The sequence below is a fragment of the Elephantulus edwardii genome, unplaced genomic scaffold, assembly GCF_000299155.1.
Source record: "Elephantulus edwardii isolate Elephantulus edwardi_28Jun2011 unplaced genomic scaffold, EleEdw1.0 scaffold00015, whole genome shotgun sequence".
Lineage (NCBI taxonomy): Eukaryota > Metazoa > Chordata > Mammalia > Macroscelidea > Macroscelididae > Elephantulus > Elephantulus edwardii.
The window spans coordinates 20140688-20158561 of NW_006399765.1; the positions used below are offsets into that span (position 1 = coordinate 20140688).

Genomic DNA, 17874 nt, shown 5'->3' on the forward strand with positions numbered 1-17874 from the left:
AGGATGGATAGCATAGATGGGATGGGATGGGATGGGATGGGATAGGATAGGATAGGATAGATGGGATAGGATGGATAGCATAGATGGGATGGGATAGGATAGGATAGGATAGGATGGATAGGATAGATGGGTCAGTGGGTGAGTAGATGGATGGGTGGGTAAGTGGGGATAGAATGGATGGGTAGTTGTGTGAATTGATGAATAGACGGATGGGTGCACAGAAGAAAGGAATGATAGAAAGAGGGCATAGCTAGAGAGTAATCTGGAGGACACATAGAGATTTCAAGTTGGTATTGACTTTACAAGGAGCACTGGTGGCCTAGTGGCAAGAAGGTGTGCTGCAGTCCCAAAGGCACACAGTTTGAACCCACCACTGTTCCACTGAAGAAGGATGGGCAGTCTTCTCCCCTGCCATTAACTGCCTCTGAAAGCCTGCCAGAGCATCAGCTAGGGGCTGGTTCTGACTCAGCAGTACACACACAAAAACACATTGACTTTAAATCCTTAACAAAGCTTCCTTATTTCTTCCTGCCTCATTTTCCACGTCTGTGAAGTACAGTTGATGATGATAACTTCCTCACTCAGTGGTTCTGGGGAATAAGAGAATCCTCAGGAGCACTTTGCAGTGTCTGGTTCGAAGAACTACTTGAGAAATGCTAGCCATCCTTTACCACTATCCAAGGGAAGAATCCGGTTAGAATGGTCTCCTGTTTTCTGGAAGGAAGAAAAATAGTTAACGATAAAAAGGAAGCAAGACTCAATAGGGGGAAGTGAGGGTTTTCTCTCTCTCTTAGACGCAGCTGCATTTTTCAGAAGCTGAGGCGCTAATCTCATTATGTGTTCAGAAGTGACGTCGCCTCGCCAAGAACAGGTTGGACTGTGTGGTGCCTGCGCAGACCTCCTCTCCTCCTCTGCCCGGGGCCACGGGGCCCATTTTCAGTCTCAGCCTCGCTGGTTCCTGCCCGAGGCTGGCTGGGTCCGACCTTGGCGTTCAGGCCGGATGGAGCTGGCTACCCTTTACCACCTGGAAGGTTTCCCCAGTCGCTTCCTGGGGAGACTGAGGGCCCTGAACAACCACTTCATGAAGAGAAATAGAATATTCGCATAGTGGTTGGTGGTGGTTGTAGACGGGTACCATCGAGTCTGCTCCCATCCTTAGTGACTCTGTCTATAGAATATATACCTGATGCTGTACCTCCCACTGTACTGCAAAGCATGTTACTACTGTGTGATCATACCAACCGTGGTAAAGAGCTTCCGCATGCCTGTGTGATCACCTTCAGCCTTTGTCTGTCTGTCTCTCTCTCTCTGTGTGTCTACTCCTGTGTTTCTGTGTGTGTGTGTGTGCTCCTGAGTTTCTGTGTTTTCTCTCTCTCTCTCTCTCTCTCTCTCTCTCTCTGTGTGTCTACTCCTGAGTTTCTGTGTGTTTCTCTCTCTCTGTGTGTGTGTGTGTGTGTGTGTGTGTGTGTGTGTACTCCTGAATGTCTGTGTTTCTCTCTCGCTCTCTCCTCCACCTGGACTGTTAGAGAGCTCTGGAGGTCTAGGAGTTGCTCTGCTAACCCAAAAACAGTGCCCCTCTGGCTGTTCGAATCCACAAGGAGCTCCTTAAAAAAAAAAAAAAAAGAAGCAGCAGCTCCTTAGGAGAAAGGTGCGGATAATCTCCTCTCGTTCCATTTACAGCCTTGGAAACTGGAGAGAAGGTCAGCGTTGAGTTGGTTCTAACTCACAGACAGTAAGTCGAGTTGAGTTGCCCACACTGCCACTTACATAGAGTCTCTGGGTGGGGCTGACTCTTAACCCCTCCACTGCTAACCACAGAGCTGGAAGTTCAAGTTCACGTGGAGATGCTTCATTATTGCAGCCATTACATCAGTGCATCTGATTCAGGATCTTCCTCATTTTCCCAAAACCTCACTTTGCCGAGCATGATGTCCTTCTCCTGGAACTGGACGCATCATCCTGATAATGTGCTCAGAGTACCTGAGGAAGAGTTTCCGAATTCTTGCCTCCAAAGAGTAGCTTGGTTTCATCCTCTCCAGGACAGACCTGTTAGTTCTCTTGGCCATCAGTATTCTTGGTATATTCAATCCATTTCTCCAACACCACAATTCAAAATGCATCAATGCTTTTTCTGTCATCTCTGGTCATTGTCCCGCTTTCTGATGCACAGTGAGTAATTGTCTGACTCTGTATACCTGGTGGGGTGAAAATGAAAATTCCTCTCAGGAGGTGATCTGTAATGAACCAGTATGAAGCTCTGAATTAATTTAAAAAGGGGAGTAAAAACCACGGCTAAAAAGTTGTAACTGTGGTCCCTGTCCTGAGTCTCATGTGCATTAAAAATAAAAGTGTTTAAAGAGTGGCGTAGAAAAGTGCTCATTTAGGTTTATCACGAGTTTGCCCCACTGGCCTCTGCCGTTCCTTTCAGTCTTTAGTAGCACCCCACACGGTGTTGGTCAGTAGTTGGTCAGCAGTCACAGTACAGCCACTAAAATTGGGTGCACACTTGTGGACGCCGAACACAGTGCTCCATGCGCCGTAAGGAGGTTTCCCTTCCGTGGTCTGTGGTGTGGAAACAATCCAAGTCCTTCATACAAGGGACATCAGCCAATACAATTTATCCACATGCCTTTTTGGTAGTGAGACACTGACTTCAACATCTCTCAATAGACACTGTCTCATCTCAGTGGGGATCTGTTAGAAGCAGACCCCTGGGGCCCAATTAGGTAACATAATAGCCGCAGCTGCTTTCGGAATCATTAGCTTCCTAATCCTCCCAGTGAGAGGTGCAGAAAGTGTGAACATTCAGACTGGACTCTGAGATTTAAGTGGTTTAAGCAAAGGTCCCCAGGAGAGTGAAAGTCTAATAGTAGCTCCTGTGTGCTGAGCAGTTACTATTAGCAAGAACGTGCCTCAACAGTCCTCACAGCAGCCCTTCAGGGTCCTCATATCACCCCATTTTGCAGATGAGGAAAACCGAGTCTCAGGAAGACAGAGGAGGCTTTGGGCACCAGATTACAGCAGATATATTGTATCAGAGCAAGGATTTGAATTTGAATCTGAGATCCCTTAAAAAAAACACCTCTGGGTTTTTTTGAGAAAGAACATTAAGTTAGCAAATGATGAGGTGTGATCAGTAGATCTAGCTGAAAGAGCACATGATAACATCGATTCAACTTATGAACCGTGTGTGTCCTAGGCAAGTTTCTAAACATGCACACACATCCAGTACATGCATGTACACACACCCCTCAGCTTTAGTTTCCTCATAACATAATTGAGAGGAATTGGATCTTTAGCTTTGCTCGTTGGTGTGACTGTATTGGCCCAACTGCACATTTGAGTGTTAAACTTCTGATAGATTTGTTTTCATGAATCTAGAATTATGGTAATTTTCCATGGTTTGTAGTTTTTTTGAAGGGTTTTTTGTTTTGGTTTTTTTTTCGTTTATAGAACTTTTATTCATTTAAGTGTGATCAGGCCCCAGATTTCCAAGTACAAAAGAATATAGCATTAAATTAAAAAACACTTTACAAGTAAGACAAAGGGCAGGAGATACAGGCATGAAATGGTATTACACGAATTTTCAGTTGTTTAGAAAGTGTTCTAGAGCATTGGAAATGTGCATACTCAGGTGCTTTGCCTTGCATTTGTTTGTTCTCTACCCCAGAGTCTGGATCCTCTGGAGACAGGAGTTGGGTCATGTTGATTAAGATGCCATTTTAAAGAAACACTGTTTTTCGCACCCAGTCAGGTTCTGAATGGCAAGGGACACTACCACATAACTGTATACAAATTTGGTCAGAAGAGTGCAAACATTACCGAGTGGTTACCATCCAGAGGCCCAGGGTCACAGTGGTTTGTAGTTTTAATGAGCCAGTGGGCTAACCCGGCCGCACTCAGTTGACCAGGTTCTCCTGGTGAATCTGTGCAGGTGAAGGCTCCAGCTGACTGGCCTGTGCACCCTGATTTTCTTTACACTTTGTTGTTTGCTGTATGCCATTGAGTTGATTCTGACTCGTAGCAACCCCGTGCACAACTCTGAACCCTGCTCTGTCCTGACAATTTCATCATCTCTGTTACAGCTACTCTCATTACCCCAATCACTGAATCAATCCGTCTTAACTAGGGTCTTCCTCTCTTGTGCTTTGCCTCCACCCTTCCAAGGATCGGGTCCCAGCCATGCTGCTGTCCAGTCATGTGACTTTGCTGGCATGCATTTGGTCTGTCTCTGGCCTCAGGTTCCTCACCTGTGTGATAGGAGAGGAGGGGACTCCGCAGAGATGTTTTGAGGTTCTTTTTTTATAGACTTTAGTCGAGCATCTGAAGACAGAGTGCACTCAGAAAAGATTCTCACAGAAAGGGCTAAAATATTTCACTGCAGATCTACGTTTGTGGTTGAGAAAGTCCCTGGCAGTTCCTTCCGAGTCTCTTCCTGCTTAAACCAGTGCCTGGAGTGACTGCATTTGCAGGACATCTCCCTGACAGCTGAGGCCCTTCGAAGGTATCTTATTCCCTCCAGGTATCTCCACACTGGGCTGTGGAGTCTGTCCCGGCTCCTTGCTCGATGTGCAGGGCTTCAAACCGGGTCATTCCAGCTCCACACCTTGCTGAGAAGTTGCCTTTCTGTCTGAGACATACCGAAGCGACTTCTGCACTCCAGCCGATCCTCAGGTTTCCACGTGTCCATATCTTAAGGATCTTTAAGAATCGCCTGGAGATTTTGTGGAACTGCAGTTTATCCGTGCAGCTTTCCAGTTCTGCCAGTGGAAACCAGGTGCCACCATCTGCCTCCCTCCAAGCCCCTGGTGGGAGGGCTCTTCTCATCAAGATTACAACTTAGAAAACCATAGAAGGTATCTCCTCAGAGACATAGGGCAACTGTATCAGAATCAACTTGACAGCACCTAGCAGCAACTTTCCTTCTCAAGAAGGATGCCAACCAGAAGCATTGCCCAGTCAGTTTCCTGCTTAGCACCAATCCAGCCGCAACAGTGAGCTCAGGGCTGCCCAGGGGGCCTGAACACGTTGGCTGCCTGGGCCTCTCCATCTCCGCTTAGTTTCTTACATATTTTAGAACAAATTTCCCAAACAATCCCTCATCACCAAACCCACTGCCGTTGAGTTCGTTCCAACTCAGTGATGTTTCATCTCATTTCCAGGGTTATAAGTATTTACAAAAGGAGATCGTCCAACTTTCTCTCAAAAAGCGACTGGTGGATTTGAACACCCGATCTGGACCTTACCCTGTTCTATGCCATCCCCATCATCTCTGATATGCTTGACGGCATTGTTACTGTCAGCCGTGTAACTATCTTCCTGAGGGTCCTCTCTTGCACTGACCCTTCACCTTTCCAAGCATGGTGTCTTTTTCCAAGGACTGGCCCGTCCCGACAGCATGCCCAGAGTATGTGAGACAAAGCATCACCATCCTTGCCTCTAAGGAGCTCCTGAGTTGCACTTTCTGCAAAACAAACATGTTTGTTCTCTTCGAAGTCCGTGGGATATTCAGTACTCTTCTCCAGCACCACAACTCAAGTGCATCAATTTTTCTTCTGTCATCCTTATTCACTGTCCAATTTTCAGATGCATTGCAGGGAAAATTGAAAAGACCATGGCTTAAATCAGATGACTAGGAAGTAATTGGAAAATGCTATGACTTGTCTCAGGGACCTCCAGGAGCCTAGCATTGAAAAGCTGTGCTGCAGTCCCAAAGGCATGCAGTTCGAATCCACCAGTTGCCCTGCGAGAGAAGTGTGACAGTCCTTTCCCGTGAAATTAAACTGGCTCCGAAAACCCACTGGAGTTGGGTTTGTCAGTTCTGCCTCAACAGCATACAACAGCAACAGCATGGCTTGGATCAGACACATCTTAGTCTTTAAACTGACATTGTTGCTTTATAGCATTTTGAAGAGGTCCTTGACAGCAGACTTTCCCAATGCGACATGTCTTTGTATTTCTTTTTTCTTTTCCCCTTGTCTTTTTATTTCTTGACTGCTGTTACCATGGGTGTTGGTTGTGATCCAAGTAAAATGAAATTGTTGACAAGTTCAGTATTTTCCCTATCAATTACGAGGGTTCCCTTGCTGAGGCTGGTGTGCATGTAATCTGAGAAATGAAAGCTTAAGTCATTTACAGCTGTTTATCATGTATTGGTCTAGAACTAAGATTGATAATAAACACTGGTAAGGAGTCTTCAGGGTCTGGTGTGGGCGGAGGTCCTTCAGGAGGGCGGGGAAGGTGACATCCTGAGTTATGTGACCTAGACTGTGGTGATGTCCTTGGAACCTTGCTACATGATCAGGTCCAACTACGATGGAATTATGAAGTATAATCTCATTGAAAAGAGGAAAATAAAATGGGTTTTGGTGTCCATGCCACAGAAGGAGTAAATATGCATAGAAAAAGGGTTGGTAACAAAATAAGGCACAAGGCATGGTGGACTGGCTACATGATCACCTCATCTTCTCTTTCCACGCAGACCTTGCCCGCGTGTCCTGCCCAGCCCGCCTTCCTCAGCCATGGCAGCCTATGGCCAGACGCAGTACAGCACAGGGCTCCAGCAGGCTGCACCCTACACGGCCTACCCACCTCCAGCGCAGGCCTACGGAATCCCTTCTTACAGTGAGTACCAGCCCGAGGCCTTCCCTCGTCCCTGGGACCACCAGCATCATAGTCTTTGTTGTGATGGTCAGCCCCGTTGCCTCAGTGAAATGCAGAATGAGACATACAAGACGAGTCTGCTGTTGGACAGGAACTGGAGGAGAAGCCGGGGCACTTTCAGAGGGGTTCAGACTTTACAGGGTATGTCAAAGCCCTTTTGGCTGCAGAGGTGAGAAATCCAAAGCAGGAGAGCTTTGGGTAACAATCTAATGATTCACCTACTCCGAGATCTATGAGTGCGCTGAAATCAGGTGTAGCTGCGCCTAAGTCCTCAAGTGATGGAATGTGTCTCACTGCCTCCAGCTTTGTTTTCCTCCACGTTGACTTTATGGCTGGTTTTCCCCAGCTGGAGGCACAGGTACGTGCTCATTGACTCCGAGCTGGCATCTTTCAGCAGCTCTGTGGAAAGGTGAGCCTATCTTTTCCCCCAACAGAATCCCAGGGATGGAGTTCCCAGACATAATGTCATGTGAGAAAAGAGGTTGCACTGAAAGATGCAATGCATACGAAGTTTTTTAAACTTGCAAAATAATACACTGAGGTTGGCAAGCTACAGCCCATGGGCCACATGGAGCTCTCTGCCGTAACAGAAATACAACATGTGGGTGACTCTCCCCAACAGATTTATTTTCTCACAGTTTAGGAGAGCAGAGTCTGAATTAATGGAGTTGGTTCTGGGGGTTGGTACCCTTTCTGTGTTGGTTCTGTGGAAATAGTGCTTTCACCTTCTAAGTAGATCCAATGTTCCGTGATGCCTTCATCTGCCCTACATGGCGGGTCTCATCTTCCTTGTTCACTTTCTTGAGTCTGACCTTACTCTGCTCTTCGAATAACAAAAAATGTTTGGATTTGGGACATACCCTGCACTGGCATGAGAACAAAAAGCCTTTTCCCCAGTGGACTTTCGTCCGCTGGCATAGCGGTGAGCAAGTAAACACGTATTTGCAGGGGACACAGTTCATTCTGTAAAGGGCGACATGAGGTGAGACACTGGTAATAGTATCTATCATTGATTTACTGTCAGTAGTAGAGAGCTCTGGTGATCTGGCAGTAAGAAGCCGCACCGTGGTCTTGAAGGCCTGTGGTTTGAATCCACCAGTTGCTCCATCAAACAAAAATGAGCAGTTTCCTCCCTTGTAATTAACTGCCTCTGAAAATCTGCTGGAGGGTCAGTTACGGGTCAGTTCTGACTTGACTGTACACAACGACAATAATGAATGGTGCTCTATAACCTGAAGTTCCTTTAGTCCTATTAACCTGTTGAGGAAGTTGTCGCCATTGTCTTCACTGGAAAGATAGAGAACTGGTGTCTCAGAGAGAGTAAATTACTCTCGCAGGGTCTCCCAGCTGGCTGGTGGCAGACACAGAATTAAATGCTGGCGTCTTGACCCCAGAGTCCAGCTCTTCCACGCTGACTTCTGCTGGCTGGACGTGCATCCCATTAGTCCTGGGGAATTGCCTCTTACAGACGCTGACCAACAGGTGTGGGCATCTCCTCTCACGGTCTTTCCCTCCTAAAAGCCTTGTGATACCTTTCACACAGGAGCTGCCCTCCTGGCTGACAGCCAAGGAAAATGAAGCCATAATACTTTTCGGCACAGAAGGAAAAAGTAATTCTGTTCCCAGACAAAACATGGCATCAGCTGGAAACTCATTTGATTCAAAGTTATTTTATAGTCTCAGTTACTTTGCAGAAACCATACACTGGTCTACATCTCACCTCGCTGTAACCAGCTATACCACCGCCTCTCTCCGAGACTCATTTTCCTCATTCACACACAGAGCAGTCCTGAATCTGACCTCCTCAGGGTCCTTGTGAGAATTCACGGGGTCTTCTGAAAGATCCCTGGTAGCGCAATGCTTAAGCACTGCTGCTAACCAGAAGGTGAGCAGTTCAAACCCTCCAGCCACTCTGCAGGAGAAAGACCCACTCACCTGCTCCAGTAAAGACTCCAGCTAGGAGTCGCCCTCCAGGACAGTTCTGCGCTCTTCTGTACGGTTGCTGTGAGTTGGAATCAACAGCACAAAACAACAACAACATATTATTAGGGGTTGGTTACTTTTATCCTGCAAAGAATTCATGCAGCTCAGCTCATTGCTGTCAATTTGGAACAGACACATAGCTGACCCTCCAGTGAGTTTTCAGAGGCTGTGAAATCACCTGGGTAGAAACTGTCCATCTGTCTCCTGGAGTCACTGGTGGAGTCAAACCAGTAGCATAATCCCTGTGGACTGTGCCACTGCAGCGCCCTCCTGCAAAGACTGATTATCTAGTAAACACTTTAAGCTTTGTGGGTCGTGTCAGAACTGCACTGCCCATGCAGAGACACAAGGTTCGAATCCACCAGGTGCTCCATGAGAGAAAGATGAGCAGTCTTCTCTCGTGCAGTTTACTGCCTCTGAAAATCCACTGGAGGCCCAGCTGTGAGTCTTGTTCCATCTCGAAGGTACGAAACAACAAGCACCGTTGTAGCACAGAAGCAGCCAGATGATATGTAAACTGGTGTCTGTGCCTGGGTGGCAATAAAACTTTATTTACACAAGTAGACAATGGGCCATAATTGGCCCCCGCGCCATCATTTGCTGCTGCCTGATCTGTCCAGCTCATAAGGCCCAGCTGAGGGGGAATGGTCAGTGAACATCAGCCATCTCAGTAGAAACCAGAGTGACGCTCACACCCTGAACGTCCTTGTCACCGAATAATCCCAGGTGAGGTGGAAAGCTGTCTTCTTTCCCACATGCCTCCACCCAAGCACGCATGGGTGTTTGCCCACCGTCTGGACAAATGTTGTCGAGTCTTGTTAGGAAACTTTCTTCTAACTCCTTGACAAATAGTTTTACTTATCTTTGTTTAAATAGCTGCAGGGAAGTGACACACTTGAGCAAACTGGAGACAAGAAGTTAAGAGTATTGAGAATTTTTTTTATCTCAGTTTATTATGCAATATTTAAAACATACATAAAAATGTGAGGAATAAATGCTCATGATCCAACCATCGACATGAAAATTCAGACCAAAGGAGGGTGCCCCGTTCTCAGAGATCCCCACGCCCGTGAAGTTGATGGCTGTCATCCCCGGGTGTTTCTTGATGTACATCCAACGTTTCTGTAATGAGCCACATAGTCATTTTTGTGTGTGTGGCTTTGCATGTTGGGTAGGTCTCTGTTGTTGTGTGTAATGCCGTTGAGTCAATCCCGATTCACAGTGACCTTATGTAAACAGAATGAAGCACGCCCTGTCGTCTGCCACCCTCCCAGTGTTGCTCTTTTGGCTGCGGTCCGTCTGTCAGCCCATCTCATTGAGGGTCTTCCTCTGTTTTTGCAAACTCTCTCGTTCACAAGCATGAGCTTCTTCTCCAGGAAACAGTCCCTCCTGATAAAAGTGTCATCATCATCCCATGTATGGAACATTCTGGGTGCACTTCTTCCAAAGTGTATTTGTTTCTTCTTCTCCCTGCTCCTCACCGGCGGTGCGTGAGAGCGACTCCTGGCTGATCCTCTGTTGGGTTTCTGAGGCTGAGAATCTCAGAGGAGGAAGTTGCTGATCTTTCTCCCCAGGAGCTGCTGGTGGATTCAGCCCAGCGAGGGCCTGGCCTCTGGGTTGTGAGCAGCGCTGCCCTGGTGGTCTGCACTGCTCTCTGCCAGTCCCTTGTGCTTGGTGTACTCTCTGTATTCCTTTCCAGCACCGTCATTTATTTATATGTTATGGTTCTTCTTCATAGTCTAGCTTTCACATGCACATGGCACTATTGAAAAGACAATGGGCTGGCAAATGCAAGTAAACTATTGACCACTGCTGACATTGGAGTGTGAAAAGCTGCAAACAAGAAGAAAATGAATGGGCCTGATTGTGGTCCAATAAAACTTTATTGACAAAAATAATTTCTGGACTCTAGTGTAGGGTGTTATTTTGAATGTTTTAAAATTGTATAGACATTGGACATTGGGAGGAGAATAGGAAAAGAGTTGCTAGATCGTGAACACTGTATTGGAACAGATGAGGGAGAGAACTATTTAAAAGGAATATATGATTAGGACAGAGAGTGGGGTGGAACTCCCCGATTAAAACAAGCTTGGAAGCAGGAGTGGCATCCACTTCCGTAATAGCTTGCCTCCAGAAACCCTATGAACCTGGAGAGAGGATGAAAGGCACCCAAGTGTCGAGGACTCTCCTTCATAGGGTCACTGTGAGTCACCTGCGACTCGACGGCACTTAACAACAACAACAACGTATGATTAGGCATTATATGTAACACAGCATAAGAGGTACATTGCAAAGAGGACTGGGAACGGAGAGAAATTGTGCAAAACTGAATGAATACTTTGAAGAACCGAAGTGAACTGGAAGAGGTGGAAAGGATGGGGAAGGGAAGGAAGAAAATGTGCAACAATGAATGAAAATCCAACTCTTCTGTAAACTTTCCTTAAAATCATAGTTAAAATTTTATATACATTGTCTTTTTTCATGTACATTCTTATGCAACCTGCTTTCCCACCCAACATTATGTTTGTCAATTGTCTCCCTACTGCATAGAGCAGCTATGATGTTCATTTTCACTATTATGTAATACTCTATTATTTTCTTTTCCAACATTTATCTGCTCTCTTGTTGGTGGCCACTTAGGATTTGGAGTTTTTGGGTTTTGTTTCCCATTACATAAGATGCTAAAATTAGTATCTTTGTGCATTTCTCAGGAGTGGAAACCAAGAAGTAGAATTTTGGATAGTAGGGTATATGCATCTGCTACTTTTTTGGGTACTAATAAAGTGTCTCTATTACCAATGACTGGAACAAACGTATTGGCTAAAAATGATACAGAGTTATTTTATCTCATAGTTGAATTGGTTGGGGATTCCTTCTGCTGGTCTCAAGTTGAAGGCTGGTGGTCAGCTTCAATGGCTGGACCCCCCTCTCTCTCAACCATGATCCTTAATCTTGAGCTTCCTCACAGCCTGGTGGTCTCAGGTATCCAGGAAGCTGAGTGAAGGCCTTAAGATTTCCCCACACCCACTGAGCTCTAGAATTCTCAAGCTTCAACTCAGCTACTTCCATGCATCAGAACAAGTCCCAGGCCAGTTATATTCTCTTTTTACATTGAATCGATTTGCAGCTCTTATAACAGCTTCATGTAACAGATTAAAACCACACATGGATTTTTCTAGGTTGTCATCTTTATGGGAGCAGATTGCTGTATCTTTTCTCCTGCAAAGCTGCTGGTGGACTTGAACAACCAACCTTTCTGTTAGCATCTGAGCACTTACCTGTTACACTACTGGGGCTCCTTGTCTAGATTCTAGAGGAGTGAAAATAAACACCTGGCCTTGATGAGAGAATTTGTGAAATATTGTAGCTATGTTTTCCAGTCTACCACAGAAGATTAACAGAGACACAGAAGTGTGTCCAATCAGAAAATGAATCGTTGGGCATCTGGTTATGGAATTGGAAACTTGAGAACCAGGAGACTCTGGTGGTCTGAAGCCACGCCATAGGCTTTACCTGTCTGTCTGTAGAATTGTTTTGACACCTTTTGATATTGAGACATGCTATAGCATAGATGAATCTTGAAACCATTATGCTACGTGAACTAGGCCAGACACAATATATTGTATTATCCCATTTATGTAAAATATCTTGAATAGACATAGAGACTAAAGTAGATTAGTGATTTCCAGGGTTGAGAGAAAGAGGATGTGGGAGTATAAAGAGAGATGAGCCCAGTGCTGCCTCTGAATTGCAGGCAGGGGTTATTCTGTTAAATAAACTTGGGTGGAGAATAAGGGCGCTCACTCTTCTTTCCTTTGCCCCAGCTGCCTTCGTGGCTTAGTTGCACTGATTTGCAGCTGCGTAACCTGAGCCTGCAAGTCCGATATTGAAGCAAGCCAGATTGGCAGGAGCTAAAGGCTCCCTCAGAACTATGGGAAGACAGAGCTGGAAGTGGTTCTTACAGACTGTGAATGCTACCTGGACTGTGTTCTGTGAGATAATCTTAGGTGGCACATGGATGAACTTTTCTACATCCTTATTTTTTTTAATAATTTAGTTTGTTTATTTTTCATTTCAATGAACATCTACAGAGATTTTGGAATTCCATCCATTCATTGTTGCACCCTTCTCCCCGCACAAGCCCCTCCCCCCCCGTTTGCTCCTCTCCTTGAAAAGCAAAAGGAAAACTCCCTTATTTTTATATGCATTATTGTTATGAGCCCCACCCCACCCCCAAGTCAGAACCAATTTACAGCTGACCCTCCAGGGGGTTTTCAAAGGCTATAAAGCTCATGAGAGGAGATTGCCCATCTTTTTCCCACAGAGTAGCTGGTGGATTCAAACTGTGTTCCTTAGGATTGGCAGCACAGCTTCTTACCACTAGGCCATCAGAGTTCCCGCAGATGTACATTAGAAAACACATACACAGACGTATATATAATTTCTTTCTAGTTCATGAACTTATCATTTCTTGATTATTGCTTGAAGAAAGAAAAGCCAGTTTTAAATGAAGTGGATGTAAGGAAGACTATGAAATGGAACATTGTGTCAGTGGGTCAGTGGTCCTGGGATTCAGAAAAGCAACCAGGGGTCCACTGCTGGAGTTGAGGAAGTTCGAATTTGGCGCCAGTTCCTCCTGTTCCTCAGGGGAAATGGAGGTGTGGAGGTGGGAAGGGACTCTCTCAAGTGATGTCGCAGAGCCAAGACAGGGACAAGGACCCTCCTACCGTGCTGTGGACCGTCTGAGAGGACGCACCAGGGAGCCCTGGACAACATTCCTCAGAGCCGCTGAGCGGTCAGTTCTGGGTAACCACAGTTAAGCAGATATCCCAATAAAGTGGATATAGGAAATTTTTGGTTTCCTGGTGCATATAAAACTTGTGTTTGCACTATTAAGTGCACGTTGTTATTGTTGTTAAGTGCCGTCGAGTCTTAATGACCCTATAAACAGTAGATCTGAACTCTGCTCTATCCTGCACCATCCTTACCATCCTTAAAATGTTTTCAGTCCATTTTCAAAGACACTGTATCAGTCCATCTTGTTGAGAGTCTTCCTGTCCTGCGCTGACCCTCTGCCTTTTCAAGCATGATGTCTCTCTCCAAGGAATAACCTCTCTTAGCGACACATCCAAAATATGTGAGACAAAGCTGCACCATCTTTGCCTCCAAGGAGCTTTATGAAAAAGGTTGAAATGCTGTGAGAAGAACCAAAATGTGACACGGAGGCATGAAGAGGGCAGGTGCTGTTGTCAGAACAGAGCCCACAGACTTGCTGTGTATAGAATTGACAAGAACCTTCCATTTGTAAATAAACACAAAGCCGCCTTTTTCTTTTCTTTCACAATAAATTGTCCCGGGAGAACGAAGAGAATGGAACGGAATGAGGCGTCCATAAGTATGCTAATGCTGTCTGTCCCTCCTCATTACAACCAAAGCCCCCACAATTCCATAATGCTTGTTCACATTCGTTATTGACAGACAGCAAGTTAAGGAAAGGGACGCTTTTACTTCAGAGCTAAATGCTAATTGTCAGTTGACCTAGCTTTCTAAACCTTTCTGAACTTCAAGGCAGGTGATTCAAGTCCATTATCTGCTCCAAGTTTCGAAAGATGGGCAATCTCCCCTTGTGTAATTCATAGCCTCTGAAAACCTTCTGGAACTATGAGTCAGTTCCAACTCAGTGGCACATCACAACACAACAGCCGCATACAGTATACTACTACACAGGCTTCTGTATGCACAGACTCTGTCTGGAAGTGAACTCAGGAAACTGGTAAACTTACTGTCTGTGGGAACTTGGAATTGGGGGTTTGAGGTCCAGGACTTTGTGCTCTGTGACTTGCATACCTTTTGAATCTTTTAAAGTAATGCTTATTACATTTTCAATAAAAATAAAATGTATGGGCAGCCAATGCTAGATGAGGCTTCCTCTCTTGAGACTGTCAGAGAAGTAACACTTCAAACTGGCCGCTGTGTCCCAGAGGCAATGCAAGTTCTGTGCGACCCAGGAAACACAGCATCAGGCAGCCCGCTATCAAATAGTGTCCCTAGACCTTCCTGATGCTCAAGAGAAGCTGTGGAGCCAGATATTTTGGTCATGATTGCCTGGCTTTTAAACAAAATCAACTTACTGCATTTAAAAAAATATACATGCATCAGAGCATGTCGATAAGGTGACCTTAGCTCCCAAGCCATCATTCAGTACCTATAATTTAGACGCTGATCCAGTACCATGCTGTTTTAACTCAGCAGCTCTTCTCTACAGATGATGAAGAAGCATCCTAACTATGTGCCCTTCGTACTTCTGTCTCCTCCTCCCAAGGCATCAAGACAGAAGACAGCTTGAATCATTCCCCTGGTCAGAGCGGATTCCTCAGCTACGCCTCCAGCTTCAGCACCCCACCCACTGGACAGAGCCCATACACCTACCAGATGCACGGTCAGTCCGCCCTCTCAAAGGCACCCCGACTTGGGTGTCCATTCATTCATTCAGTCAGCCAGTCAGTCAGTGTAATTTTTTAAAATCACCTACTATGTGCCAGCTCTATTTGAATTAGTTGCATTGCAGAGATAGACTGAATAGACTGTGGATATGCCTTTGTGGCAGTTACTGGGCGGGGGGAGGGGAGGGGAGGAGAAATGACCATTAGCAAGGCAATCAATAAAAGGGAACCTGTGGGGCGATGTTACAAGCAGTGAATGGCATGAATGTGGTGTTTGAATTGAGAGTGATGTGCGGTTGGAGGGTGGGTCAGGAGAGGTGGGCTGTGTAACTTTCGATGGGGTTTTCAGAGAAACCTTTTCAAAGAGCTGATGTTGGAACAGACACCCAAAGAGTGAAGTGAAGCCAGCCCTGGGCAGATCTAGAAGACGGGCATTTCAGGCACAAGGAACAGCCAGTGCACGTGCTCTCTGGCGTAAAATGTTTTGTGTTCAAGGTACAGAATGAGATGTTAGAAACATTGTAAAAATAACTAAAGTATGACGCGAAGTGAGTAGATGCTGATGGAGACGTAGTACCTATAAAGCTGCTCCGTGTAGAATTGCCAGAAACCCTCAGTTTGTAAAAAGAAACCACAGCGCCTTTCTTTAAACAATAGATTGTTCCTGGAGAATTGAACAGGGAAAGGTGCCCATAAGTATGTTTAATGCTGTCCTCTTCGTTACAACCAAACTCTTGCACCGTCTACTGCTGGAGGCAGGTCAGAGGGGACATAGGAAGAGAATCTGGCAGCAATTGCAGAGCGCGGTTACACGGTACCTGGTGCCGTGGGGTGTCAGCGATGGGTTGGCTTTGATTTTCTTCCCGATGGGGCAGACAAGCCCACTGCAGAGACTTGTAGAGGTAGATCGTGGACGAGCCATACAGGAACTGCTTTTAGGCTGAGTTCTCTAGAAGAGCAAAACCAGTGAGTGCATTATAAATAGATACAAAGAGATTCTCTTTGAGGAAATGGCTCACACTTGCAGCTTGGCAAGTCCCTAATGCTTGAGTCAAGGGGCAGGCAAAGCTGTAGGCTTCTCGTGGGCCAAGAACTGGAGTTCAGATGCGATGAGTGCAAGATCGAGACAGAGAGAGAATGTGTGAGGTTTGTCCAAATATCCATTTATATATTGACTACAAGCCACACCCCCAAGGAACCCTCTTCCAAGTGATTGGCTGCTCACATCAGTTTATGAAATATACAGTGTCGGTTACACCACTGAGGACTGAGTTCTACTCTAGTTGACACGTAACATCAATTGTAACAGAGCTGTTGTTCCAGGCTGGGCGTTCAGGACTCTGTGTCCTCCCAGTGTGACCTTGAGAAAAGAGTAGAAACCCCGTGTGGTGCCCCACCCCCACCTCACAGAACTAGCTCCGGGGCGTCTCCAGCACCTACCTGCACCCTCCCACAGTCCAGGAATCCTGCCCTGGCCTCATTAGGAACGTGTTAGGGTTGCTGCATGGAGAGGAGGATTAATGGCAATATGACTTTGGGGATCCCCATCCTGACATTTTTCCTTTTATGAAAATTGGTTAAAAGAAACCCATCAGACGTCTGAAAAATAATGTATGAAAAATGAGTGTGACAATGAGTGATCTTACAGTTTAAAAAAGTTTGCAAGTATTGTCATTTTCCCATTTGTGTTTCAATTTTATTTAAGCAACCACAAGAATGAATGCTGGGGGCAGCCTTCCAAGGAAAGAAATGTTTGAGGGGTACATGCAGAGAAAGGGGGTGGTGAGCACAGACGTCCAAGACAGTTGTGCCTCAGAGTTTGTTGTGATTTTACCAGCTGGCCTTGACCACACACTTACTGTACACCTGGTGATGTGTGTTATCTTGCATGTCCTTCTGGACACTCCAGTGTTGGTACTGATGTTATACCCAATTTACAGAAGGAAAAACTGAGGCTTAGGTGAAATGACTGGATTTCCCAGTGTCAGGGCGAGTTTCTGTTTTACTCTATGTGCAGGGAGAAGCAGACTGAGCCTGTGACGTGTCTGCTGCAATCTCACCCTCCTGCGTCACTGTGTAGCACATGTTCTTCGCCACCAGCTGCTCCTGCCTCCTCTCCTGCCACCGCCCCTTGTCCCCCAGACGGTGGCCTTTTTCAATCCCACCAGAGGGTATGAGCTACCGGGACCTGGCTCTTACATGGAGAGTGTATTATGGTAACAAGGTCCCATAATGAAGGCCTTTGGAGACTGAATTTCACTTGTATTTGGGTCTGTCTCCAGCCAGTTGGGTTGTTTTTTTTTTTAGCTTTGCAAACAGAAACTGAACTTCCTGCCTCAGGGCATCTGAGGATACAGAGGTAGACCAGCAATCACAGCCCACCCTGGCCATCCTGACCACCCTCTGGCTGCATCTTTGGTAACGGAAGTGTAGGCACGGCTCCTCATTAGTTCATTCCTTCCTTCACGCTGTTTTCTTCAGCACCTTTGTGCTTGGAGCTCTCGCAGGTGCTGAAGTGCACAGCAGTCAACCAGGAAGGCGGTGCACACAGGTGGGAGAGGGATCCAGCTGGGCTAGGGGCCCAGGAAGAGCAAATGTCCTGAGGCAGGACCCAGCTGAGTGTCTGAAAAATCCAAGGGGGTGAAGTCAGTAGGAGAGATGAGGCCTGAGGAGGGGAGAGGCGGACAGAGCAGGGGCTTTGCTGGAGCGGGAGTCATAGGATCCAGAAGGACATTTCTGCTTTGGGCCCCAAAACAGTCACATGAGGTGGATACCACTCACCCCG

General features: G+C 46.2%; 1 protein-coding gene across 1 annotated transcript in view; it reads left to right on the plus strand.

Annotated features, from left to right (window-relative positions):
- The window catches only part of EYA2 (eyes absent homolog 2 (Drosophila)), a 194366-nt gene that overhangs the window by 52249 nt on the left and 124243 nt on the right, over positions 1-17874 (plus strand). The window contains exons 2-3 of the mRNA XM_006881747.1: positions 6482-6624; positions 14969-15085. Of these exons, the coding sequence (XP_006881809.1) occupies positions 6482-6624; positions 14969-15085 (260 nt within the window). The remainder of the gene's footprint in view (positions 1-6481; positions 6625-14968; positions 15086-17874) is intronic.